At 43.1% G+C, this 26,754-nt stretch overlaps 1 protein-coding gene across 18 annotated transcripts in view; it reads left to right on the plus strand.

Annotated features, from left to right (window-relative positions):
- The window catches only part of nedd4l (NEDD4 like E3 ubiquitin protein ligase), a 446,698-nt gene that overhangs the window by 335,587 nt on the left and 84,357 nt on the right, over positions 1 to 26,754 (plus strand). For all 18 annotated transcript variants that reach the window (XM_078220225.1, XM_078220244.1, XM_078220283.1 and 15 more), the window contains 4 exons: positions 13,199 to 13,260; positions 18,127 to 18,226; positions 20,075 to 20,235; positions 26,323 to 26,446. In XM_078220225.1, the coding sequence (XP_078076351.1) occupies positions 13,199 to 13,260; positions 18,127 to 18,226; positions 20,075 to 20,235; positions 26,323 to 26,446 (447 nt within the window). The remainder of the gene's footprint in view (positions 1 to 13,198; positions 13,261 to 18,126; positions 18,227 to 20,074; positions 20,236 to 26,322; positions 26,447 to 26,754) is intronic.

Consider the following 26,754-nt stretch of genomic DNA (forward strand, 5'->3'; position numbering starts at 1 on the left):
ATTCTAACAAACACTTCTTGGCTCAAACATGCATAGTTTACATCATCATTCCTCATACTCCAATCCCACTGATCATTCTGTTTGCTCTTTTCTATTTCCTTTCAATAGCTGAATTGTTGTTTTATTTACTCATGGACTTTTGGTGTTGTTGGCAAGGCCAGCGTTTATGTCCATCCCTAGGTGATTTTGAGAAGCTGCTGGTGAGCCATCTCTTCAACTTTTGAATTCATGTGGTGTGGGTGCACTGCTGTTTGGGAGGAAGCTCCAGGATTCTGGTGACAGTGAAGGAACAGTGACATATTTACAAATATGAGGCACATGACTTGGAGGGAACTATTGTTTTTGTATTTTTGACATCCAGAACTGTGCAGTTTCATAAGACCGTTGGAAGTAAGAGCAGAAGCACGGCGGCACGGTAGCACAGTGGTTAGCACTGCTGCTTCACAGCTCCAGGGTCCTGGGTTCGATTCCTGGCTTGGGTCACTGTCTGTGTGGAGTTTGCACATTCTCCTCGTGTCTGCGTGGGTTTCCTCCGGGTGCTCCGGTTTCCTCCCACAGTCCAAAGCTGTGCGGGTTAGGTTGATTGGCCATGCTAAAAAAAAATTGCCCTTAGTGTCCTGGGATGCATAGGTTAGAGGGATTAGTGGGTAAATATGTAGGGATATGGGGGTAGGGCCTGGGTGGGATTGTGGTCGGTGCAGACTCGATGGGCCCAATGGCCTCTTAGTGCACTGTACGGTTTCTATGATTCTAAGCTGGCCAATCGGCCCATCAGGTCTACTCTGCCATTCAGTGAGGCTGGTCTGATGTGACAGTTTTTCATAAATCAGACAACTCAGCAAATAACATTACTTCAGGTAGCCTGAATAGTAGTCCTCTGAACATAGTTGAATCTGAGTTCAAATCACACCAGGCAGATTTAATTTTGAATTTTATATCACTTCTGCATCCTGTAAACTTGGGCTTTGTTTCTCATCACTTCATTCTCATCACATTTCCCAGGGTGTAAAGGTCGACTATAAGAGGGTACAGGTTTAAGGTGAGAGGTGGTAGGTTCAGGGGAGACATGCGGGGAAGGTTTTTCACACAGTGGGTGGTGGGTGTCTGGAATGCATTGCCAGTGGAGGTGGTGGAAGTAAGCACATTAGCAATGTTCAAGGTGAGGTGAACAGAAGGATAGAAACCGTGTATCAGAGCAGGCTTGGTGGGCCAAAGGGCCTGTTCCTGTGCTGTACTGTTCTATGTTCCCCATGGGAAGGAGATGGAATTTTCCACTTGTTTGTGGGGAATTACTTTTACTTGGTAACTAAGTTTAATATTATCTGGAAGTTAATTTCCATGTGATATATTGACATGAGAATAAATGTTAGAATGCTAGTTGTAAGGCCTTTGACTAGGTCCCTCATGGCAGACTGGTGCAGAAGGTGAAGTCGCATGGGATCAGGGGTGAGCTGGCAAGGTGGATACAAAACTGGCTCGGTCAAAGCAGTGGAAGGGTGCGTTTCTGAATGGAGGGCTGTGACAAATGGTGTTCCTGAGGGATCAATGCTAGGACTTTTGCTGTTTGTAATATATATAAATGATTTGGAGGAAAATGTAACTGGATTGATTAGTAAGTTTGCGGACGACACACGGTTGTTGGATTTGCGGACCGTGATGAGGACCATCAGAGGACACAGCAGGATATAGATCAGTTGGAGACTTGGGCGGAGAGATGCCAGATGGAGTTTAATCCAGACAAATGTGAGGTAATGCATTCTGGAAGGTCTAATACAGACAGGAAATATACAGTAAATGGCAGAACCCTTAAGAGGATTGATAGGCAAAGGGATCTGGGTGTACAGGTACACAGGTCACTGAAAGTGATAATGCAGGTGGAGAAGGTAGTCAAGAAAGCATCGGGCATGCTTACCTTCATCGACCAGGGTATTGAGTTTAAAAATTGGCAAGTCATGTTGCAGCTTTATAGAAACTTAGTTTAGGCTGCACTTGGAATATAGTGTTCAATTCTGGTCGCCACACTACCAGAAGGATGTGGAAGCTTTGGAGAGGATACAGAAAAGATTTACCAGGATGTTGCCCGGTATGGAGGGCATTAGCTGTGAGGAGAGGTTGGAGAAACTTGATTTGTTCTCACTGGAGCAACGGAGGTTGAGGGGAGACCTGATAGAAGTCTACAAGATTATGAGAGGCATGGACAGAGTGGATAGTCAGAAGCTTTTTCCTCGGGTGGAACAGTCAATTACTAGGGGGCATAGGTTCAAGGTGCGAGGGATAAGGTTTAAAGGAGATGTACGAGGCAGATTTTTTACGCAGAGTGTAGTGGGTGCCTGGAACTCGTTGCCGGGAGAGGTAGTGGAAGCGGATACAGTAGTGACTTTTAAGGGGCGTCTTGACAAATACATGAATAGGATGGGAATGGAGGGATATGGTCCCCAGAAGGGTAGGGGTTTTAGTTAAGTCAGGCAGCATGGTCGGTGCAGGCTTGGAGGGCCAAAGGGCCTGTTCCTGCGCTGTAATTTTCTTTGTTCTTTGTTAATTATGCAAGTTTTGGTACTTCATTTTGTCTAATGTTTGGATTATTTGCCAGCATGAACTTTCTTTTTCATGCTCTATTGGTTGATGTGTCATAGAGGTGTTTTGGAAAATTGGCAACTCAATTCAAAGTTTCCTACCAAATAATTCACGTGAACCTGTGACTCTGTGAAATGTTGTTTACATTTGCGAATGCGTTTAGCAAGTTCCAGTTTCCATGAGTTTTCTTCAATAGTTGCAGTGACCATAGATTTCTGATATGCTTTCAGAAAATTATTAACTTTTATGTTGCTGTGGACAAATAAAAAGTGATCTTCCAAGTTAAAAACCCAAATAATTCTTGAAACATTTGGTTGTTGCTATTAGAGGGTCATCTACAAACAGTTTTAATGACTTTAAATGTTCTAAAATTGGAGTGTATTTTGTCTAACTCAACAAATTTCTTGCTACTGCAGTTTTCAGGTAATTGGCGGAAATGCCAGTGATGAGGTGAGATTTTTATTTTATACAACAAATTTGGAATGTATTAACATGAAAGAATGGTAAAAGCAAATTCTGTCGTAACTTTCAAAAAATTGGTTAAATATTTGAAGTAGTGACAATTGCAAGACTGCAGAGGAAGAAGAAGGGATGTAACTAATTAGATAACTTGTTCACAGAGCTGACACATACATGATGGACCAAATGCCACCCTTTCTATTACCAGGTTCCATGATTGTCCGAGAGCTGGATCAGTTAAAAGTAAGAAATGCCACTTGTTCATGGAGTAATTTTTCCATGGATTTTATTGCATCGTCACGACATTCACATGTTATGCTCGGAAGCTGAGTGAATCGACCTGATATGATAGTAAAGTTGCAGACTTCGAAAATTAACCACAGGGTATTGGTATAAAGGACGGCATTGATTGTACTTGACATCGATGTTGAATTGTTCATCAGTTCTGACGACCTGAATTGAATGTGGAAGGGTGGGATCTGTTTTGATCTTCTGCTGATTTTTCCATGACCCACAATGTTGCTTGTGTGTACTGCAAGTTGGTAGATGTTCTCCTTTCTACTTCCCGAGTTGGTTGTCTTCGTTACAGAACATTAATTGGAAATTTTATTGATGTTGACATCACGTGAGGGGTTTTATCACGTTATTAAGGAGAAATTGTTTCCAGTGATAGAAGTGTCGGTAAGAAGAGGAAAAAATTGATTGAAGAACCCAAAGCCTGACTCGGGAGAAATACTGAGGTGCTACAGTTTGAAATGTACTGCCTTGAAGCGGTGGTAGGAGAATCAATAATTTCAAAAGGAAATTGGATAAGTGCGTGTATATGAGAAATTTGCAATGCAATGGAGGAAAGGCAGAAGAAGGGACAAAAGCAATTTTTTTTTCAAAGAACCTGCACTGATACAACTAACGAAATGGCCACTTTCTGCATTGTATCATTCTATGATTCTAGTTTAACCACATAACATCTCTCTTATTCATTTAACTTTGAAGATTTCACCTCATTCAGATAAAATGCATTTTGTTTTCTCTAAAATCATACATTTGCTAAATTCTGTTGTTTTAAATTAATTCAAGGATGTGGGCATTGCTGGCTAGGCCAGTATTTAATTGCCTTTGAAAAAGTGGTAGTGAGCTGCCTTCTTGAACCACTGCAGTCCATGTTGTGTAGGTAAGGAGTGATTTCCAGGGTTTTGACCTAGTTACAATGAAGGGACAGCAATATATTTCCAAGTAGTCCTGTGTTGTACGCTTCACCAGGTTGAAACCTCATTTTTAGGTATGCCTGGTGTTACTCCTGGCATGCCCTCCTGTATTTTTCGTTGAAGCAGGGCTGATCCCTAGGCTCGATGGTAGAGTGGAGAATGTGTTGCAACATGTGGTTACAGATTGTGGCTGGATACAATTTTGCTGCTGATGATGGCCCACAGTGCCTCATTGTTGCCCAGTCTTGAGTTGCTAGATCTGTTCTAAGTCTGTATCATTTAGCATGGTGGTAATGGTACACAACACAGTGGAGGGTATCCTCAATATGAAGATTCTTACTCGTCTGTGAAACGCTTTTGAACCCAAACTGAACATTAATGAGCAGGTTGTTGCTAAGCAAGTGCCACTTGATAGCATTGTTGATGACCTCTTCCATCACTCTACTGATGATTGAGTCATACTTTAAGCCCTCTTTTGGCTCTCACCCCAGATGTCATAATAAAGGAGGGGAACTTGAGGGTCAACAGGGCAGGGCTAGATTTTCCACTGTCACTTTTGGTGCCTAATTGATAATGGGTTGTCCATCCAGTTTCATTCCTTTGAGACTTTTTAACAGATTGATACAACTGAATGGCTTACTAGACCAGCTGCATTGCTGTGGGTCTAGAGTCGCACAGAGCAGGTCAGGATACCAAATTTCCTTCCCTTCAGGACGTTAGTGAACAGATGGATTTTTACGTCAATCGATAATAATTTCATGGTCATCTATTGAATTAAAATTCTACCACTTGTTATGATGGGATTTGAACCTCTGTCCCCAGAGCATTACCCTGGGTCTCTGGATTACAAGTCCAGTGATAATGCCACTACCCCACCATTGCCACTTCTGTCAGCTCCTCCTTTCTATGCAGCAATTTTCAATGTTTTGCGCTTTTCACTTTGTGACTTTTAATCAGTGGGTATTCATGGTTGTCCAAGCACTGTACCGAGTGGGTGTGTGACCTGGTCTTCCAAACTTTCCAGTCATGCAACAGTAGATGGCCTCATTGTTGGAGTTCTGGTTAGGCTAGTCTTCAATATTGTCCAGATGCTTCCTTCGCTGTTGGCTACTTGCTCTTCTTCCATTTATGGAAGTTCGTAATGAGTGAAGTGTTGACACGAGTGGAGCTACTTCACCAGTGTTGTCTTGATGAGAATTGTTTGTACTGACCATGTTTGATTGCGGAAAGGGGTGCAGTAAGTGGTTTCACATTACCTTGTGTGTTTGAAATGAATGCAAATCCTCTTCCCAGAGGACCATCTGTCTGGCACCAGCCAGCCATTATCATTCAAGGTCATGGCTCCTCCGCCTTCACTGCCATAGAATCAGCCGGATGCACCGTTGGACATGACTCCTAACTTTGAGGACCATTCAAGTGCTAACAGCAGGGCTGGTTAAACCTGGGGCTTGCAAGTTATTCATTAGTCGGGCAATCGAAATGATGCTTTCTGTTCTATTTCAGCAGTTTGTTCACATGATAGCCTTCTTACCTGGTAATCAAATTTCAAGTGTTGTCTGTTTTTTGAATCCATCTCGAGAGTGCTGGTATGTTGAGAAGTGTTTTGTTTATCACATGGCATGCATGACGTGCCTCTGGTCAGGCATGTTGTTTATTTTTCTCTATGTAAGCAGTGCCCTACATATGATATATGTGCTTCTGGATGTTTTTCACTTCATTCAGGAGGGGCAACCTGATTGAAGTGCTCAATATTATGAGGGACATGGATTGGGTGGATAGGGAGCAGCTGTTCCCCTTAATTGAAGGGTCAGTTACGAGGGGACACAAGTTAAAAGGGGCGGGAGGTTTACGGGGATGTGGGGAAAAACTTTTTTTACCCAGAAGGTGGGGCCGGTCTGGAATGCACTGCCTGGGAGGGTAGTGGAGGCGGCATACCTCATATCCTTTAAAAAGTACCTGGATGAGTACTTGGCATGCCATAACATTTCAAGGCTATGGGCCAAGTGCTGGCAAGTGGCATTAAGTGGGCAGGTCAGGGCCTTTCATGCATCGGTGCAGACTTGATGGGCCGAAGGCCTTCCTTGGCACTGTAGTATTCTGTGATTTTGCAGCCCTTTACATCCTTCTTGCTTCAAGTTTGTATGTTGATCAATGTTGTCTTTAATTTCTATGTTGATGGAAAGTATCATGGCTTCTTCTTCAACTGCTCTGCGGAGGCTATAATACTTTACCTAATGTAGAAAATGAACTCTGAAGACACACATAACTGGATATTCAAAATGCACTGTTCACATAACTTTGAGATAACCTAAACCTGACTAGATCCTGCTTATCAGCTTTCATCTGCCCTTCAACCACTTACTCAGACAACATTCCCTTTCCTGTTGATTGTAGTTTATCTTCTGAGTCAGCCATTGTGTTAGATACAAAACATGGATTGGGCTCAAGTTCCTAGCAATGGATTGATTGAAAATGGTTAATAGCTTATACAGTTGAAACCTCTGCTGAAAAAAAATATGTTGAATCTGATTGATTAGCAGAATGAACCACAGCTAAAACTGCAATTGCTCTATAACTTAAATGCCAAACCCTCGCCACCCAGGATACCAAAAAAAAACACTTGTTACAACGATCGTTTGCAATTTCCTTTCATCGCAAACTGCTGGATTTTTAGCTTGCTGGAAGAAAGATGTGGGTTCACAAAGTTCTGGTCATGTCATGTGTATTCTGCCCAACTGGAAGGGAGCAAATATCCTGGCTGGGAGTTTTGCTAGAGTGTTTCGGCAGGATTTAAACTAGTGTGGCGGGGGGGTGGGGAACAAAACAGGAGGTCAGTAAATACTGAGGCTGGGGTTGAGTTGGGGGCCAAGGCAAGGCTAGCTAAGAAGAGGAGCACTCTGGAGGAGGAGGACCTGACTGGGCCTGGAGGTCTGGAGTGCATCTGCTTCAATGCGAGGAGCGTAACGGGTAAAACAGACGAACTTAGGGCCTTAATGCTTATGCGGAATTTGGATGTGGTTGTGGTGACGGAAACTTGGTTAAAAGGACAGGACTGGCAGCTGAATATTCCGGGGTATAAGTGTTTTAGGCGAGACAGAGGAGGGGCTAAAAAAGGTGGGGGAGTAGCGATATTAGTTAAGGAGCATATTACCGCGGTGCAGAGGGTAGACAACTTAGAGGGGTCATGTACTGAGTCACTGTGGGTGGAACTCAGAAACAGGAAGGGTGCAGTCACTATGCTGGGGGTGTACTACAGACCACCCAACAGCCCACGGGAAGTGGAGGAAAGGATATGTCAGGAGATTCTGGATAGGTGCAGAAAAAATAGGGTTGTTGTAGTGGGGGACTTTAATTTCCCTGGCACAGACTGGAAAGTGCTTAGAGCTGGGGGTCCGGACAGGGAGGAATTTGTAAAATGCGTACTGGAAGGTTCTTTGGAACAGTATGTAGATAGCCCGACTAGAGAGGGGGCTATACTGGACCGAGTTCTGGGAAATGAGCCCGGTCAGGTCGTCAAAGTTTCGGTAGGGGAACATGTGGCAAATAGTGACCACAACTCTGTTAACTTTAGGATAGTAATGGACAAGGATGAGTGCTGTCCTACGGGCAGGGTGCTAAATTGGGGGAAGGCTGACTATAGCCGGATTAGGCAGGAATTGGTGGATGTTGATTGGGAGAGGATGTTCGAGGGTAAGTCCGCGTCTGGCATGTGGGAGTCTTTTAAGGAACTATTGATAAGGCTGCAGGATAGGCATGTGCCTGTAAAAAGGAAAGATAGGAAAGGTAGGATTCGAGAGCCGTGGATAACCAGGGAAATTGAGGATCTGATTAAAATGAAAAGGGAGGCGTACGTTAAGTCCAGGCAACTGAAAACAGATGGAGCTCTGGAGGAATACAGAGAGAGTAGGAAAGAACTCAAACGGGGAGTTAGAAGGGCAAAAAGAGGTCACGAGATGTTCTTGGCAGGCAGGATTAAGGAGAATCCTAAGGCATTCTATTCATACGTTAGGAACAAAAGAGTTGTCAGGGAGAAAATCGGACCTCTCAGGGACAAAGGAGGGGAATTATGCTTAGAACCCAAGGGAATAGGGGAGATCCTAAATGAATACTTTGCATCGGTCTTCACGAAGGAGAGGGGCGTGTTAACCGGGAGTGTCTCGGAGGGAGGTGTTGACCCGTTAGAGAAAATCTCCATTACAAGAGAGGAAGTGTTAGGTTTTTTAGGGAACATTAAAACTGACAAAGCCCCAGGGCCTGATGGCATCTATCCTCGACTGCTCAGGGAGACGAGAGATGAAATTGCAGGGCCTCTGACGGAAATCTTTGTCGCTTCTTTGGACACGGGTGAGGTCCCTGAGGATTGGAGGATAGTGAATGTGGTCCCGTTGTTTAAGAAGGGTAGCAGGGATAACCCAGGAAATTATAGGTCGGTGAGCTTGACGTCCGTGGTAGGGAAGTTGTTGGAGAGGATTCTTAGAGACAGGATGTATGTGCATTTAGAACGGAACAATCTCATTAGTGACAGACAGCATGGTTTTGTAAGAGGGAGGTCGTGCCTTACAAATTTGGTGGAGTTTTTTGAGGAAGTGACAAAAACGGTTGATGAAGGAAGGGCCGTGGATGTCGTCTATATGGATTTCAGTAAGGCATTTGACAAAGTCCCACATGGCAGGTTGGTTAAGAAGGTTAAGGCTCATGGGATACAAGGAGAAGTGGCTAGATGGGTGGAGAACTGGCTTGGCCATAGGAGACAGAGGGTAGTGGTCGAAGGGTCTTTTTCCGGCTGGAGGTCTGTGACCAGTGGTGTTCCGCAGGGCTCTGTACTGGGACCTCTGCTATTTGTGATATATATAAATGATTTGGAAGAAGGTGTAACTGGTGTAATCAGCAAGTTTGCGGATGACACGAAGATGGCTGGAATTGCGGATAGCGAAGCGCATTGTCGGGCAATACAGCAGGATATAGATAGGCTGGAAAATTGGGCGGAGAGGTGGCAGATGGAGTTTAATCCGGATAAATGCGAAGTGATGCATTTTGGAAGAAATAATGTAGGGAGGAGTTATACAATAAATGGCAGAGTCATCAGGAGTATAGAAACACAGAGGGACCTAGGTGTGCAAGTTCACAAATCCTTGAAGGTGGCAACACAGGTGGAGAAGGTGGTGAAGAAGGCATATGGTATGCTTGCCTTTATAGGAGGGGGTATAGAGTATAAAAGCTGGAGTCTGATGATGCAGCTGTATAGAATGCTGGTTAGGCCACATTTGGAGTACTGCGTCCAGTTCTGGTCGCCGCACTACCAGAAGGACGTGGAGGCATTAGAGAGAGTGCAGAGAAGGTTTACCAGGATGTTGCCTGGTATGGAGGGTCTTAGCTATGAGGAGAGATTGGGTAGACTGGGGTTGTTCTCCTTGGAAAGACGGAGAATGAGGGGAGATCTAATAGAGGTGTACAAGATTATGAAGGATATAGATAGGGTGAACAGTGGGAAGCTTTTTCCCAGGTCGGAGGTGACGATCACGAGGGGTCACGGGCTCAAGCTGAGAGGGGCGAAGTATAACTCAGACATCAGAGGGACGTTTTTTACACAGAGGGTGGTGGGGGCCTGGAATGCGCTGCCAAGTAGGGTGGTGGAGGCAGGCACGCTGACATTGTTTAAGACTTACCTGGATAGTCACATGAGCAGCCTGGGAATGGAGGGATACAAACGATTGGTCTAGTTGGACCAAGGAGCGGCACAGGCTTGGAGGGCCGAAGGGCCTGTTTCCTGTGCTGTACTGTTCTTTGTTCTTTGTTCAAAGGCAGGTCCTTGGCTTCTTGTCTGCTCATGCTTCATCCTGATCTACTTTGTTTTTATTGTTGTGGTTTGCCATTGTCTTTCAGTTTCCAAGGCAAGGTGAGGAGGTAGGTTCCAAGTCTACCTCAGCCGGAACAGGAATTGAACGTGCGCTGCTGGTGATATTCGAAAACCCATGCTAGCTATGTAGCTAACTGGCCCCAGAAAAATTAACTGCTATAAAATTCTACTAGCCAGCAGAAACTTTTTCATGCAGTGAGTACTTGAGGTCTGGAATGAACCAACTGAGAATGTGGTGAAGACGGGTTCAAAGCGAGACATTAAAAAGGGAATTGGATCATTATCCGAAAAGGAAAACTCTGCAGGTGTACCGGGTCAAGGCAGGGAAGTGGTAATGGTGTATGGCTTTTGCATGGGACGTTAATGGACATATTGTGCCGAACGTCCTCCTTTTGTGCGGCAACCATTTTATGATTCTGTTTTCTGTTTTTAATCCAGCATCTCCAAATTCCTTCCGAATGTTTGCATTGGTTCTCATCATCTGCCAATGTTCCCATTTTGATGCTATTTAGAAACTACAGTTGTTTTCTTGTCTCAAGCAGAACCAATGCTATATGGAGGAATGTAGAAGGGCCAGCAATGCTATATATTGGGAGCTTAATTTCCCAAGCTTTCAGCTGGACCATATACAGGTTGAGCCCCAACCATCAGCAGCTGTAAGGACCAACTGCACAGCCGGGCCAGGATCCAAATTTTCTGTCAAGTTGATGTAAACATTCTATAGATTTCTACATAATTCAATGATCATTTTATATTTTCACTTTCCTTTATCATAAAAGGCATGCTTGAGATTTCCAGTATAATGGATAATTTCTCCAAGAACTTCTACCTTTCCTTTGTCAGCTCCATCACTGTCCTTCTCACACTATTTATATCACTATGCAGCACCTATCTTGACTTCAGCAATTTTGCACACTTTCTTCATTGTCCTTTATCATTCTCCTGGTACCCGGTAGGTGCTGGACAGCCATATGTCTCTCGCCGTTTTCAAAAAACCTGAAATTTGCATCCTCCCCAGCAGCGAGCTCCCAAATCACCACAATTTGCTTTGGCTTTTTCCATCTCTACTCTGACGTCTGCCCTCAATTTCCCATATCTCATCAGTAATCTTAACCAGTTTGACGTGCTTCTGCAGTTCATTGCTGGTCCGACTGGTTACAAGCAGTCAAGTTTGACGAAGTAATCAAGAAGCTGGACGAAGGACGGAAATGTCAGGTGAAGTTCACCACAAAAATAAGTGAGAGATGTTCCACATTGGAAGAAAAAGTGGGAAGCCTTTTTAACAATGTTGAACCGTTGAAGAATGCAAGATATCTGGAAATGATTGTTCTCATGACCATTGTGAGGTGAATTTATGGTTTTAGTTTTTTTAAAAAAGGGAAGTTGCTGCAGGAAGGGGTAGTCTTTTGACACAGTTTGACTTCTCACTGAGTACTCTGAAAGGAAGAGTAAGCTTCATGACCAATAGTTCTGATAAAGGGACGCAAAATACCAGCGTTGGTGAAATGAAATGTTGGTTAAGATAAACTAATGTAGCAGTATAAATCACTGATGTTTGTACTTAACTTTCAATCTCAGAAAAAATTTATGACAAGTGTTTGCTTTTTCTCTGAATTAAAGGATTGAATGGAAATTCCCCATTTATTGTTTAAAGTTAGAATTTCTGTTACATTTTCTTTTTCAATCTCTTTGAATTTGTCACTTTTTTTTGTCACGGGATCCTTCACATATCAATATTCACTAAGAAAAAGAATGCAGGGCACATTTCCTGTACTGATCAGATCAAAACTGATAACCACACTGCACTAGATGCATAGAAATAGTTAAGAGTGAATTTTTCTCTTCACTTGTAGAATAAAAGTGTCCAGGTCGAGTATCCTTTATCAGAAATCCTTGGAGCCGATTGCGTTTTGGATTTCAGGTAATTTCTGGTCATGGGTACTGCATAGAGGACTAGACCTACTTGCATTGCAATAGCCTAAGCCTAGGCTAGCTATGGTCTAAAATAAATAAAATGTATAGAAAAGTAATTTGCTGCACTGAGTAATAAGTAGTCAGTTCACATCCCTGGCACTGTCTGCCATTCTGCTTGTCGGAGAGGGTTTAGAGTATCGATGTGGAGACTTCTTGCGCCAAAGATTGGGTGCAGTTGCTAAGGTTTATGTCAACGCGGGTCAGGGATTTCATGCGCTGAAGGCTAATGAGGTTCAAAAGAAGTGCTGTCTTTGGATGTCTTTGGTTTTCAGATTTACAGTTAAGGGATACTCAACCTGTTTTTGATAGACACTGTGCTTTCCATATCAGGTGCATGGCAGCCATTTAAAGTAGCTTACTGTATCAGTGCAAACTATGTCTCTTGTAAAGGTGAAAAGGTTTTGTTTATTGCAGCTTTATGTACTATATAAATTAGTGAGTAAATTATTGTGTCTCTTATTGAAGTAAATTTCCTAATTACAAACCCATTTTGATCTTACCCTACAGCGTGTTGATCAACAACAGCATTGTTAAAGATAATCTGGTGCTTTTGCACGTTTTCCTATCATATTTTCTTCACATTTTGTCAACCGTTACATCCTAAAAATCTGCTTTTGCCTTTAAAACGAAAGCCTGTCTGTATGCAAACTTCACCCTTCCGCCAATGATCTCTCTACAGTTCCTTAGTTTTAAGTTTCTCAGCTTCTCATATTATAGAGAAACCTTTACACTCCAACCAACTCTTCATCCCTCCTTCCCAAATAGTTGTAATGTTTGCTGTTTAACTATAGAATTACCTATGTATCCTAACACTCTTATGTCTGACTTCAGCCTGTCATCTTGCCCCATTTCACTTGCAGATGACATTTGGCCTTGACTCAGCAACATAACAAGAAATGGACTAGTAATATCTAAATCCTGCAAAAATCACAATTAAATGCGTAGGTTGCTTCTGTCTGGTCTTTTAAAACTTGAGTCTTAAGTACTTGCACAAAAATTGCTTGGAGGCTGTGCAAATATCCGTGAAAATGAAACTTACAAAAATTTGTGTCCAATATATCCTCATTTCAAGTTCTTGAGTTGTTTCAAATAAACGAGTATTATCTTAATTGTGTTCATTTTCAAACAGGCAGAAGATCCTGCCTTGGAGAGGCCATATACTTTTAAGGACTTTCTGCTCAGGCCGAGGAGGTGAGTGATGCTTCTGAGTTGAGGGCATTCAAAGTGGTTTTTATTTTTATGGGTGAGATACTTCGATTGAATTCAGCAAGTAACAATTCCAGTTCCTCTCTGCATTTTCTAATTGTTTTCCTAATATGATTTTGTAGAATGAGTATCTCATTCTATTGTACTATGATCTGAAGTATTCCTGATCATTCTTTTTAATGTATAGGTTTAATTATTCCATGATTTGTTACATTATCTCGTATGTGAAACAAACTTTTAAAAATTATTTTTTAACGTGTTATGGGCTTCATTTGCAAGGTCAGAATTTATTGCCTATCCTTAATTGTCCTTGATAAGGTGTGGGTGAGCTGCCACCTTAGTCCATGTGGTGCCATTAGGAAGGGAGTTCCAGGATTTTGACACGGCAACAATGAAGGAACGGTAATATGGCTTAAAGTCAGTTTGTTGTGTACCTCGAGGGAGGAACTTGCAGGTGGTGGTGTTCCCATGCAGCTGCTGCTTTTATCCATCTGTGTGGTAGTAGTCACAGGTTTGGAAGGTGCTGTCAAAGGAGCCTTGGTGAGTTGCTGCAGTATATCTTGAAGATGACACATATATGCATTGGTGGTAGAGGAAGTGAATGTTTAAGGTGGTGGATGGGGTGCCATCCAAGTGAGCTGCTTTGCCCTGGATGGTGTTGAACTTCTTGAGTGTTGTTGGAGCTGCACTCATCCCCGAAAGTGGAGAGAATTCCATCACACTCCTAACTTGTGCCTTGTAGATGGTAGTCAGGAGGTAGGTTACTCACCTCTGGATCCCTGGTCTCTGACCTGCTCTTGTTGCCACTATATGGCTAGTCCAGCTCAGTTTCTGGTCAATGGTAATTCCCCAGGATATTGATAGTGAGAGGAATCCGCTATGGTTAATGCCATTGACTGTCAAGGGACTGTGGTCATTGCCTGGTCCTGTATGGCGCAAAGTTACTTGCCATTTATTAGCCCTAACCTGAATGTTGTCCAGCTCTTGTTGTTTATGGACATGTACTGCTTCATCATCTGAGGAGTTGCGAATGGTGCTGAATGTTGTGCAGTCATCAGCAAACATCCCCGCTGACCTTATGATGAGGGAAGGTTATTGATTAAGTAGCCATGGTTAGACCTGGTACACTACTCTGAGGAACTCTTGCAGCGATATCCTGGGACTGAGATGGTTGACGTCCATCTTCCTTTATGCTAGATACGATTCCAACCAGTGGGAATTTTCCCCCGATTCTCATTGACTTCAGTTTTTCCAGGGTTTTTTGATGCCATACTCCATCGAAAGCTGCCTTAATGTCAAAGGTAGTCAAGTGGAATCGCCTAGCCCTGTCTATCATTTGCTGCTCACCTTTGAGTTTAGCTCTTTTGTCCATATTTGGACCAAGACTCTAATGAAGTCAGGAGCTGATTGGCCCTCGCAGAATCCAAACTGTGTGACAGTGAGAAAGTCATTGCTGAGCAAATGCTGTTTGATAGCACTGTGAATGACCCCATCCATCACTTCACTGACAACCGAGAGACAACTGATGGGGCAGTAATTGGCCATGTTGATTTTGTCCTGCTTTTTGTGGATGGGACAATACAGGGCAATTTTCCATATTGCCCCGGAGATGCCAGTGTTGTAACTGAACTGGAGCAACTTGGTGAGGGGGACGGTGAGTTGGATCACAAGTCTTCAGTACTATTGCCAAAATGTTGTCAGGCTCCCTAGTCTTTGCAGCATCCAGTGCATTCAGCCCTTGATATCATGTGGAATAAATCAAACAGCATCTGTGATGCTGGAGATCTCTAGAAAAGGCAGAATTAAATCATCCACTGAGCATTTTGGACATTTGGTTGCAAATGTTTCAGCCATATGCTTTGTGCTGATGTGCTGATATCTCCCATCACTGAGGGCGGGGTTATTTGTGGAGCCTTCTCCTCCTGTTAGATGTTTCACTGTCTACCACCGTTCCCTATTAGATATGGCTGGACTGCAGAGCTTATATCTGATGCGTTGGGGAATTGCCTAGCCCTGCCAATCGTTTGCTGCTTCTGCTATTTGGCATGCAAGTAGTCCTGTATTATAGGTTCATGCCAGAGCCTGCGAATCCTGTGGCGAGTGACACACTTCCTAACTCCCCAAAGTCTGTCCACCATTTACAGGGCACAAGTCAGGAGTGTGAAGAAATACTGTCCATTTGTCTGGATGACTGCAGCTCCAACAAAACTCAAGAAGCTTGACACCATCCAGGAAAAAACAGCCTACTTGATTGACACCACATCTACAAAAATATTTCCTCCACCACTGATGGCAGCAGTGTGTACAAGATGCACTTCAGGAACTCACCCACGTTCCTTAGACTCAACCACTACCATCTAGAAGAAGAAACACTGGAAGTTCCCCTCCAAGTGATTCACCATCCTGACTTACAAATATATTGCTTTTCTGTCGCTGGGTCAAAGTGCTGAAACTGCCTCCCTACCAGCACGTGCGTGTACCTATACCACATGGACTGCAGAGGTTTAAGAGTCAGCTCACCACCGCCTTCTCAAGGGTAATTAGAGATGGGCAATAAATGCTGCCCTAGCCAGTGAAGCACACATCCCTTGAATGAATTTTAAAAGTTTATGCCGTAAAACCTGGCCTAAATCTCCCCACCTAAATAGTTTGACAAGCTCCTATATTGCTGCCTAAAGGGGCTGTTGAATGCATGGTTTTCTCCACACTTTCACAAAATAATCAAGTAACTAATCTCAGTGTAGAATTTTCATCCTTTAGTTACAGCTCTCATCCTGTGCTGACTAATGTCAGCTGACTGGTGCGGCCGCACTTGGAGTATTGTGTACAGTTCTGGTCGCCGCATTATAGGAAGGATGTGGAAGTGTTGGAAAGGTTGCAGAGGAGATTTACCAGGATATTGCCTGGTATGGTGGGAAAATCGTATGAGGAAAGGCTGAGGGGGTTGAGGTTGTTTTCGTTAGAGAGAAGAAGGTTAAGAGGTGACTTAATAGAGGCATACAAGATGATCAGAGGATTAGATAGGGTGGATAATGAGAGCCTTTTTCCTCGGATGGTGATGGCTAACACGAGGGGACATAGCTTTAAATTGAGGGGTGATGGACATAGGACAGATGTTAGAGGTAGGTTCTTTACTCAAAGAGTAGTAAGGGCGTGGAATGCCCAGCCTGCAGCAGTAGTGGACTCGTCAACATTAAGAGCATTCAAATGGTTATTGGATAAACATATGGATGATATTGGAATAGTATCGGTTAGATGGGCTTTAGATTGGTTTCACTGGTTGGCACAACATCGAGGGCAGAAGGGCCTGTACTGCGCTGTAATGTTCGATGTTCTATGTTCTAATGTATATATTAACTGGGAAGTGAACTTGAATCAGAAAACAGTATTGTATAAGTGGTGTAGAAGTCTCCCCTACATGTGAAGTTGGGCACATTATAAACTGTAGCAGCCAAAAAGACCATGTTAGTGTTGAAGGGCCAGGAAGAGCTTGCAGCTCAGGTGCAAAGATTTTGATATATCGCTTCTACCTATTCTGTGTCTTTGATTATAATGGCTATTTTTCCAAGGCAGCGGGAAGTGTAGACAGAGTCAATGAAAGGAAGGCTGGTTTGCAACAGACCGGCTAATATCTAATTAATAATATTTAAGATCAGGTAACCGAGCACAGACCAAGGTTCAAACCTTGGATCTTGTGGTCTGCATTGTTCATTTACAGACTGGGATAATTCTATCATCAAATAATAGCTGATTTATTGAACAAAATCAAGTGATATATAAAATAAAATGAGACAGGAATGGTCTCGGGTATTGGGAAATAATTTCAAACAGATAAAAGTTTATTTATTCGTCACAAGTAGGCTTACATTAACAATGCAATAAAGTTACTGTGAAAATCCCCTAGTCGCCACACTCCGGCAACTGTTCGGGTACACTGAGGGAGAATTTAGCATGGCCAATGCACCTAACCAGCATGTCTTTTCGGATGTGGGAAGAAATCGGAGTGCCTGGTGGAAGCCCACGCAGACACGGGGAGAACATGCAGACTCCGCACAGTCAGTGACCCAAGCTGGGAATCGAACCTGGGTCCCTGGCACTGTGAGGCAGTAAGCGGTGCTAACAGTGTCACTATGAATACATTGCTCGATCCTGGCATTATGTAATCCAGTATATGTGCTAAACATATCACACTAACAAGATAAAATTGTAGTTGATTTCCTATTTTCTTCATATTTTGAAACTTAAAGCTACATAACCTTGTGATATCCATTTAAATATTGGAAATGAACTCCAAGTACTCAGCTGAATAAAGGCTTTTATTTTCTTGAATACAACATAAATTACGAATAGCCATTATGTGTTCATTCACTCAAAATAACACATTGGTTAGCACTGCTGCCTCACAGTATGTCGGCTTCAGGTGACTGTCTTTGTGGAGTTTACATGTTCTCCTTGTGCCTGCTTGGGTTTCCACTGGGATCTCCGGTTTTCTCCCACAGTCTAAAGATGTGCAGGTTAGGTGGATTGGGTATGTTAAATTGTCCCTTAAGTGTCAAGAGGGATTAGCAGGGCAAATGCATGGGGTTACGGGGATAGGACCTGGATGTGATTGTTGTCGATGCAGGCTTGATGAGCTGAATGGCCTCCTTCTGCACTGTTGGGATTCTATTATTCTATGAAAATCTTAACCTTTTCCATTAATCTGGTTTGTCTTTGAAAAATCACCGTTGACATAGTTCTGGGCATTCGTGCTGTTCTGTGAGTTAGCACTTTCAAAGACATTTTTAGATTGGTTGAAACTGTTTAAAATGAGATTTCAAACTAAGAATATTTTAATATTCACACTTGCAGTCATAAATCCCGGGTTAAAGGTTTTCTGCGGCTGAAGATGGCCTATTTGCCAAGAAATGGTGGACAAGAAGAAACTCCTGAACAGAGGGAAGAATCTGAGGTACAAATCACGGAATTGTTAAAACTTATTCAACTATTGTTTCGCTGTAGGTTGTTGAACCTTTGTGTGAATTGCATAGCCTAATTAATAGCAATCAGCATGCTGAAGAACATTTATAATTGATTTTGATTTTTTTTCCCAGGTGTTTTTCATTGTCTTAATTAACTTTAGAATTATTTGGTTGTGTTAAGGGAAATGAAGGAAAGGAAATCATGCAGGGTGTATTAACTGCACTGTGGGTTATTGTGTTTTCTCTCTCAATTGGGCTCAAAGAAAGCAACAGGCATATTGGAGGTTGCATGGTTAGATAAATATCTGTATATAATTGCCTGTGGTGGCCAGGGAGCAGTTTGTGCATAATTCTCTCATTTGGAATGAAATGAAACAAAGAATGCGACAACAGTAAATTTTATATGGTTTGCGGAGCCTGTAGCCTAATGGGCAACACCATTCTCATGACCATGTACTGAGAATGTATATTAGATATGGTGCATCAGATGAGTTACAAAGTTGCGTGATTTTACACACGGTTACTTTTGAATTCTGACTTGGCTTCAATTGTGGCTCTGTATTGCTAATCTAAATATGCAATACCTGTTATCAGAAATGGATAGCGATTTAACAGAGCAGGAAGTATGCTTTTCTCCAGATACTCCTCCCATCGGCAACACAATGATGATTATTCATTGGTCACAGTTTAAAATTCCAGGGCGTGCCCACTCAATGTATTTGGGGGTGGCTGGTTACCAGTTCCTTTGTACTCCAGGAGGACGAGAGGACTGTGGTTTGTTTTGTTATGTTCTGATGGAACTAAGGTGAAGAGCCAAGACATGTATAAGGTTATAAAAGAAAATGAGGGCCATCATGAAGTAATGCTTTAAATTGCACAGTACTTGCATTTCAGTTACCTGAAGTACATAGAAGAAAGGAAAGGGCAAGCTTTCCACTATTTTAATGGTCTGGGGAGATACAGAGAAACAAGGAGTCTAGAGATGCAGGGAATCTAGCACAAGGAGGTACAATAATATTAGAGCGGGGTGATTTAGAAATGAAATGAGAAAGTCCTTTTCTCAATAAAAGGGAGTAGAAATCTGGAACTCGGACTTCAGTTGGAAGTTCCCCTCCAAGCAACTCACCATCCTGACTTGGAAATATATCTCTGTTCCTTCATTGTTGCTGAGTCAAAATCCTGGAACTCCCTCCCTAACATCACTCTGGGTGAACCTACACCAAGTCGACTGCAGTGATTCAGGCTCACTACCGCCTTCTTGAGGGCAATTTGGGATGAGCAATAAATGCTGGCATAGCCAGCAAAGCTGACATCCCTTGAATGAATTTTCAAAAATCAGTTTAAAGAGTCGGTTTAAATTTTGAAAATTGATTGATAAGTCATTAGATCGGCATATCATGGGAAATGGAACATTGACAGGTAAATTAATTGAAGTACAGATGAACCAAGACCAAATAAAATGGTGGTACTGCTGTTCCTATGTTCACAATGTGTTGAAAGTGGGCAATGGTATAGGAAGGCTTCATTTCAAAACAGTAGATTTAGGTATGGTGAGCGGTATGTAGGATGCTGTATTTGCAACCTCGAGGAAGAGAGTAAATTTCAGAGGCACAGTGGGGTATAAGCTCTCAGAATTTTATAGCACAAAATCCAGGGCCTTCAGTGATGGAGTTCGTGCTCCTCACATGCCTCCCTCCCATCTTGTATCATCCCATTCACTGGCATATTCTTCTATTCCTTTTTCTTTGATGTACTTATCCAACTCCCTAAATCCATGATAAAAACACAAAAAAGAAACCAGCAGCTTCATTAATAATTATTCTTTCTTTCCCATAAAGCGTGCCTGGGATATGGTTGACCCTAGTGATTCAGGAACGCAGCGTGAGCAACAGCAGCCACCATTACCGCCTGGCTGGGAAGAGAAGACTGACAACCTGGGCCGGACATACTATGTGAATCACAACAACAGAACTACACAGTGGCAGCGACCAAGTCTAGTGTAAGTTGTCTCTCAAATTTATGTTTTAGCTTACAGAGTTGCTGAAAATTGTTGTCCAATAATATTTGGCACCATGGTCTTCAATCCATTTAAGCAATGATGGCCTGGATTTTGTGGCCAGCAGTGAAAGAGCAGCACTTGCCCTTTCACTTCAGTTTTTGTGGGATTCTGCACAGAGGCTTGCTCTAATTTGACACTGTGCCCTTTTCAGGGTATCTCTGGCAGAGAATAAACAGTGAACCAATCAGGCTGAAGAATTCTGACTGAGACAATCAGAATGTGCTGGAATCTGAGCTGAAAGCTTTTTTTTAAGACAGATTCTTAAAAAAAAAGAATAGAAAATGGGAAACTGACCCTCAAGGTGCCAAGGAGATAAAAGACTGAAACTGGAATTGGAAACAAAACTCCTGATTGAAACCATATAAAGGAGACCAGGTTGTCAGAACTCAGTAGATAATGATTCCAACGCAGTACAGGCAGTCTGAAGAAGTCATAGAGGTTTACAACATGGAAACAACCCTTTGACCCACCTTGTCCATGCCACCCAGATTTTAATATTAAGTCAGTCCCCAGTCCCAATTGCCCACGTTTGGCTCATATCCCTCTATTCCAATCTTACTCATGTAACTGTCTCTCTCTCTTCCCCCCCCCCCTGATAATGCTGGAAAAGCTCCGTCTGACAGCATCTGTGGGGAGAGACTAGAACCAATGTTTCCAGTGTTTTTGTTTCAGATTCCAGTATCCGCAGGATTTTGCTTTGACCTAATATGTGGTAGCATCCCAGTAAATCTTGTCTGCACACTCTCAAGTTTAATATCCTTTCTATAATAGGGTGACCAGAGCTGTACACAGTATTCCAAGTGTGACCTTATCAATGTCTTGTACAACTTCAGTAAGATGTCCTAACTCCTATATTCAGTGTTCTGACAAATGAAACCAAGCATGCCAAATGCCTTCTTCACCACCATGTCCACCTGTGACTGCACTTTCAAGGAGCTATGAATCTGTACCCCTTGATCTCTTTGTTCTATAACTCTCCCCAATGCCCCATCAACTGAGTAGGCCCTGCCCTGATTAAGACAGAGGTTAGATCCAGAAGCTGCGAATAAGCAACAGTATAATTGCTGCAGCTGTTTCTGTTACTTGAAGATGACATTAGTTGATCTACACCAATTGGGGAAGGGTAAATGACGACAGTATTAGGCAGGAGCTAGGGAGAGTTAATTGGGCGCAGCTGATATTGGGCAAGTCCACATTTGACATGTGGGAGTTGTTTAAAGACATACTTTCAGAGTTCATATTGGGAAGGTTCCAGAGGACTAGCGAATAGCTAATGTTGAGCCTCTGTTCAGGAAAGGAAATAGAGATATGGATAATCCAGATAATTAATAGACCAGTGAGTCTCGTATCGGTGGTTGGGAAGCTATTGGAGAGGATTCTTAGGGATGGGATTTCCGTACATTTGGAAAAGCATGGCCTACTTAGGGAAAGTCAGCATGGTTATGTATGGGGCAGGTCATGTCTTACTAGCTTGATTGATTTTACGAGGCGGTGACAAAAATGATCGATGGGGGTAGAGCCCATCCATGTTCTGCACATGGATTTTAGTAAGACTTTGGACCAAGTCCCCCATGGTAGGCTCATCCAGAAGATTAAGATGGGATCCACAGTAACTTGGCCGCTTGGATTCAGAATTGGCTTGCCCATTGAAGTCAGAGAGTAGTGTGGAAGTGTGTTTTTCTGGCTGGAGGTCCGTGACTAGTGATGTTCCGCAGGGATTAGTACTGGGATCTTTGCCATTTGTGATATACATAAATGACTTGGATGAAAACAGATGGGTGGGTTGGTAAGTTTGCAGATGACACAAAGTTTGGTGGAGTTGTGGATAGTGTCGAAGGTTGTCAAAAGATACAATGGGATATAGGTCAGTTGCAGATATGGGTGGAGTACTGTGTTCAATTCTAGTTGCCACATTACAGGATGGATGTAGAGCTTTGGAGGGGGTGCAGAAGAGGTTTACCAGGATGCTGCCTGGACTGGAAGGTATGAGCTATAAGGAGAGGCTGGACAAACAAGGGCTATTTTCTCTGGAGCGGCAGAGGCTGATGGGAGACCTTATGGATATCTATAAAATTATGAGGCATAGATAAAGTTGACATTCAAAATCCTTTTTCCCTGAGTTGAAATTTCTAATACTAGGGGGCATGCACTTGAGGTGAGAGGGGGAAAGTTCAAAGGGGATCTGACGGGCAAGTTTTTTTTACACAGAGTGTAGTGGTGTTGATGGAGACAGATATGATCGGGGCATTTAAGGGGCTTTGAAATAAGCACATGAATATGCAAGGAATACAGAGATATGGACCTAGGGCAGGCGGAAGGGATTAGTTTATTTTGGCGTCTTGCTCAGCACAGCATTGTGGGCCAAAGGGCCTATCCCTGTGCTGTACTGTTCTATGTCCTATGTGTCCGGTCTGTCCTAATTGGTGATGAGGAGGTTCTGCAGATATGTATCACTTGGTGGTGTTGACTGTGCCTCTGGCTATCGAGTTGGTTGTTCACTGCTTTCAGCTGGGGATTAGATGAAGTCCGAGAAGAAGAGGCGCTGAAATTCTTTGTAATGAAGACAGCGTTTTGAAGGACTTTGGCTGGAATTTTACCGGCACACCCGCCCGAGGCTCGTAAGATCGCTCCCAAGGCCAACAGAGAACGCTGTTGGGGCAGGCATGCTGGTAAAATCAGCTAAAATCACCTTTGTGTCTGAGATTAATGACCTATGTGCTGAGTCAACGCCCAGGATAACTCCCCTACTCTGCTTTGAAGTGGTCCCATGGAATCTTTTATGCCAACTCGAGAGCCGCCGCCGCGGCCCCCCCCCCCCCCCCCCCCCCCCGGTGCTGCCGGTGCCATGTGCTCGTGATAGTAGGAATAGGAAGATTAGGCAGATGAATATGTGGCATGAGAGCTGGTGCAATTGGCCGGGGGTGGGGGGAAAGAAAAAGAGAGAGGACCCAAAGCAGTAGGGAGACAGAAGCGAAGGTTGAGGGCAGCACAGATGTTGAAGATAGCATGTTAAGTAGTAAAGGCAGTGTCAGTAATCCAGATTAAACTGCATTTATCTCGATGCAAGAGGCCTGACGGGCAAGGCAGAGGAACTCAGGGCATGGTTGGGTACATGGGACTGGGATATTACAGCAATTACTGAAACATGGCTAAGGGAGGGACAGGACTGGCAGCTCAATGTTTCAGGGTACAGATGCTACAGGAAAGATAGAACAGGAGGTAAGAGAGGAGGGGGAGTTGCACTTTTGATTAGGGAAACATCACGGCAATACTGACAGGGGATATATCCAAGGGTTTGCCCACTGAGTCTATGTGGGTAGAACTGAGAAATAAGGGGGAAATCACTTTGATAGGGTTGTACTAAGGCCCCCAAATAGTCGTCGGGAAATTGAGGAGCAAATATGTAAGGAGATTACAGATAGCTCCAAGAAAAATAGAGTGGTAATAGTCGGGGATTTTAACTTTCCCAACATTTACTGGGATAGCCATAGTATTAGAGGGTTGGATGGAGAAAAATTTGTTGAGTGTTTTCAGAAGAAATTTCTCATTCAGTATGTGGATGGCCCGACGAGAGAGGGGGCAAAATTTGACCTCCTCTTGGGAAGTAAGGAAGGGCAGGTGACAGAAGTGTTAGTGAGGACCAGTGACCATAATTTCTTTAGTTTTAAGATAGCTATGGAGAACGGTAGGTCTGGCCCAAAAGTTAAAATTCTAAACTGGGGCAAGGTCAATTTTGATGTTATCAGGTGGGAACTTTCAAAAGTTAATTGGGGGAATCTGTTGGCAGGCAAAGGGATGACTGGTAAGTGGCACGCTTTCAAAATTGTGTTAACTAGGGTTCAGGCTAAGCACATTCCTCTCCAAGTGAAGGGCAAGGCTGGTAGAAGTAGGGCACCCTGGATGACTCGGGATATTGAGACACTGGTCAAGAAGAAGAAGAAGGAGGCACATGACATGCATAGGCAGCTGGGATCAAGTGGATCCCTTGAAGAGTATGGAGGGTGTAGGAGTAGAGTTAAGAGAGAAATCAGGAGGCAAAAAGGGAACACGAGATTGTTTTGGCAGATTAAGCTTAGGAAAATCCAAAGAACTTCTACAAATGCATAAAAGGCAAAAGAGTAACAAGGGAGAGAGTAGGGCCTCTTAAGGATCAACAAGTTCATCTATGTGTGGATCCACAAGAGATGGGTGAGATTCTAAATGAATATTTGTCATCAGTATTCACTGTTGAGAAAAGCATGGATGTTAGGGAACTTGGGGAAATAAATAGTGATGTCTTGACGAGTGTACATATAACAGAAAAGGAGGTGCTGGAAGTCTTAAAGCGCATCAAGGTAGATAAATCCCTGAGACCTGATGGTGTATCCCAGGACATTGTGGGAGGCGAGGGAGGAAATTGCGGGTCCCCTAGCAGAGATAATTGAATCAGGTGAGGTGCCTGAAGATTGGAGGATGGCAAATGTTGTGCCTTTGTTTAAAAAGGGCTGCAGGGAAAAGCCTGGGAACTACAGGCCAGTGAGCCTCACATCTGTGGTGGTTAAGTTGTTGGAAGGTATTCTGAGAGATAGGATCTACAGGCATTTAGAGATGCAAGGACTGATTAGGGACAGTCAGCATGGCTTTGTGAGTGGAAAATCATGTCTCTCAAATTTGATTGAGTTGTTTGAAGGGGTAACCAAGAAGGTAGATGAGGGCATTCAGTTGATGTTGTCTACATGGACTTTAGCAAGGCCTTTGACAAGGTACCGCAGCGTAGGTTGTTGCATTAGATTAAATCTCATGGGATCCAGGGTGAGGTAGCCAAATGGATACAAAATTGGCTTGATGACAGAAGCCAGAGGGTGGTTGTAGAGCGTTGTTTTTCAAACTGGAGGCCTGTGACCAGCGGTGAACCTCAGGGATCGGTGCTGGGTCCACTGTTATTTGTCAATTATGTTAATGATTTGGATGAGAATTTAGGAGGCATGGTTAGTAAGTTTGCAGATGACACCGAGATTGGTGGCATAGTGGACAGTGAAGAAGGTCATCTTGGATTGCAACAGGATCTTGATCAATTGGGTCAGTGGGCTGACGAATGGCAGATGGAGTTTAATTTAGATAAATGTGAGGTGATGCATTTTGGCAGATCGAACCAGGGCAGGACTTACTCAGTTAATGTTAGAGCTTTGGGGAGAGTTATAGAACAAAGAGATCCAGGCATGCTTGGTTTCATTGGTCAGAACATTGAATACAGGATTTGGGACATCATCTTGAAGTTGTAAAAGACATTGGTAGGGCCACAGTTGGAATACTGTGTACAGTTCTGACCACCCTATTATCAAAGTGATATTATTAAACGAGAAAGAGTGCTGAAAAGATTTAGTAGGATGCTACTGGGGCTTGATGGTTTGAATTATAAGGAGAGGCTGGGTAGACTGAGACTTTTTCCTCTGGAGCGTAAGAGGTTTAGGAATGATCTTTTGGAGGTCTGTAAGATAATGAGGGACATAGATCAGCTAGATAGTCAATATCTTTTCCCAATGGTTGGGGAGCCTAAAACTAGAGGGCATAGGTTTAAGGTGAGATGGGAGAGATACAAAAGGGTCCAGAGGGGCAATTTTTTCTCACACAGGGTGGTGAGTGTCTGGAACCAGCTGCTGGAGGTGGTAGAAGAAGGGGTACAACTTTGTATTTTAATAAGTATTTAGACAGTTACATGGGTAAGATGAGTATAAACGGATATAGGCCAAACGCGGGCAATTGGGACTAACTTAGTGGTTTCAAAAAGGGATGGCATGGACAAGTTGGGCTGAAGGGCCTGTTTCCATGCTGTAAACCTCTATGACTCTATGCTCAGATGCCAGTAGTTACTATCAGATTTACCCCGTTATAATAAGCATTGATAGCCTCACCATTATTATCTATTCGAAATTTAAGCTGTTATATCTTGAGTTCTTGGGATATGAGTCTTGCTGACAAGGTCAGCATTATTGCCCTAACTGACTGCCCTTAAGAAGATAGGAATAAATTATTTGCAATGTTTTGCAGAGATGTGGAAAATGAGTCAGATACCAACATTCGGCAGATCCAGCAAGAAGCTCACAGAGTGTTTCGATCTCGTCGACACATCAGTGAAGATTTGGAAACCACAGATAGCCGTGATGGTGGGGATGTAAGTTGTTTAAAAAAGGTTTCAAATTTTACTGTGCAATCAATGCACCCTAATATTAACTGCACCCAGTTCTTCACAAGGCTTGTAATATAGTATCAGCCAGAGATAAGTCAGGGCATATTCTGCCCAAATAGAATAGCTATTAATTTCCTAACTAACTTGAGTGAAAATGAAAGGACAATTGATTGTGTAAGATCAATCAATTGCTGAAATATTTTTTAATGAAATCTACTTTTTTTCCCCCAGTGGTTTGAAAGTTCAGATGCCAAATTAATAATGTTGCCTAACTGGTATTTAGATATGCCCAT

Source organism: Mustelus asterias, chromosome 1 (assembly GCF_964213995.1).
Source record: "Mustelus asterias chromosome 1, sMusAst1.hap1.1, whole genome shotgun sequence".
Lineage (NCBI taxonomy): Eukaryota > Metazoa > Chordata > Chondrichthyes > Carcharhiniformes > Triakidae > Mustelus > Mustelus asterias.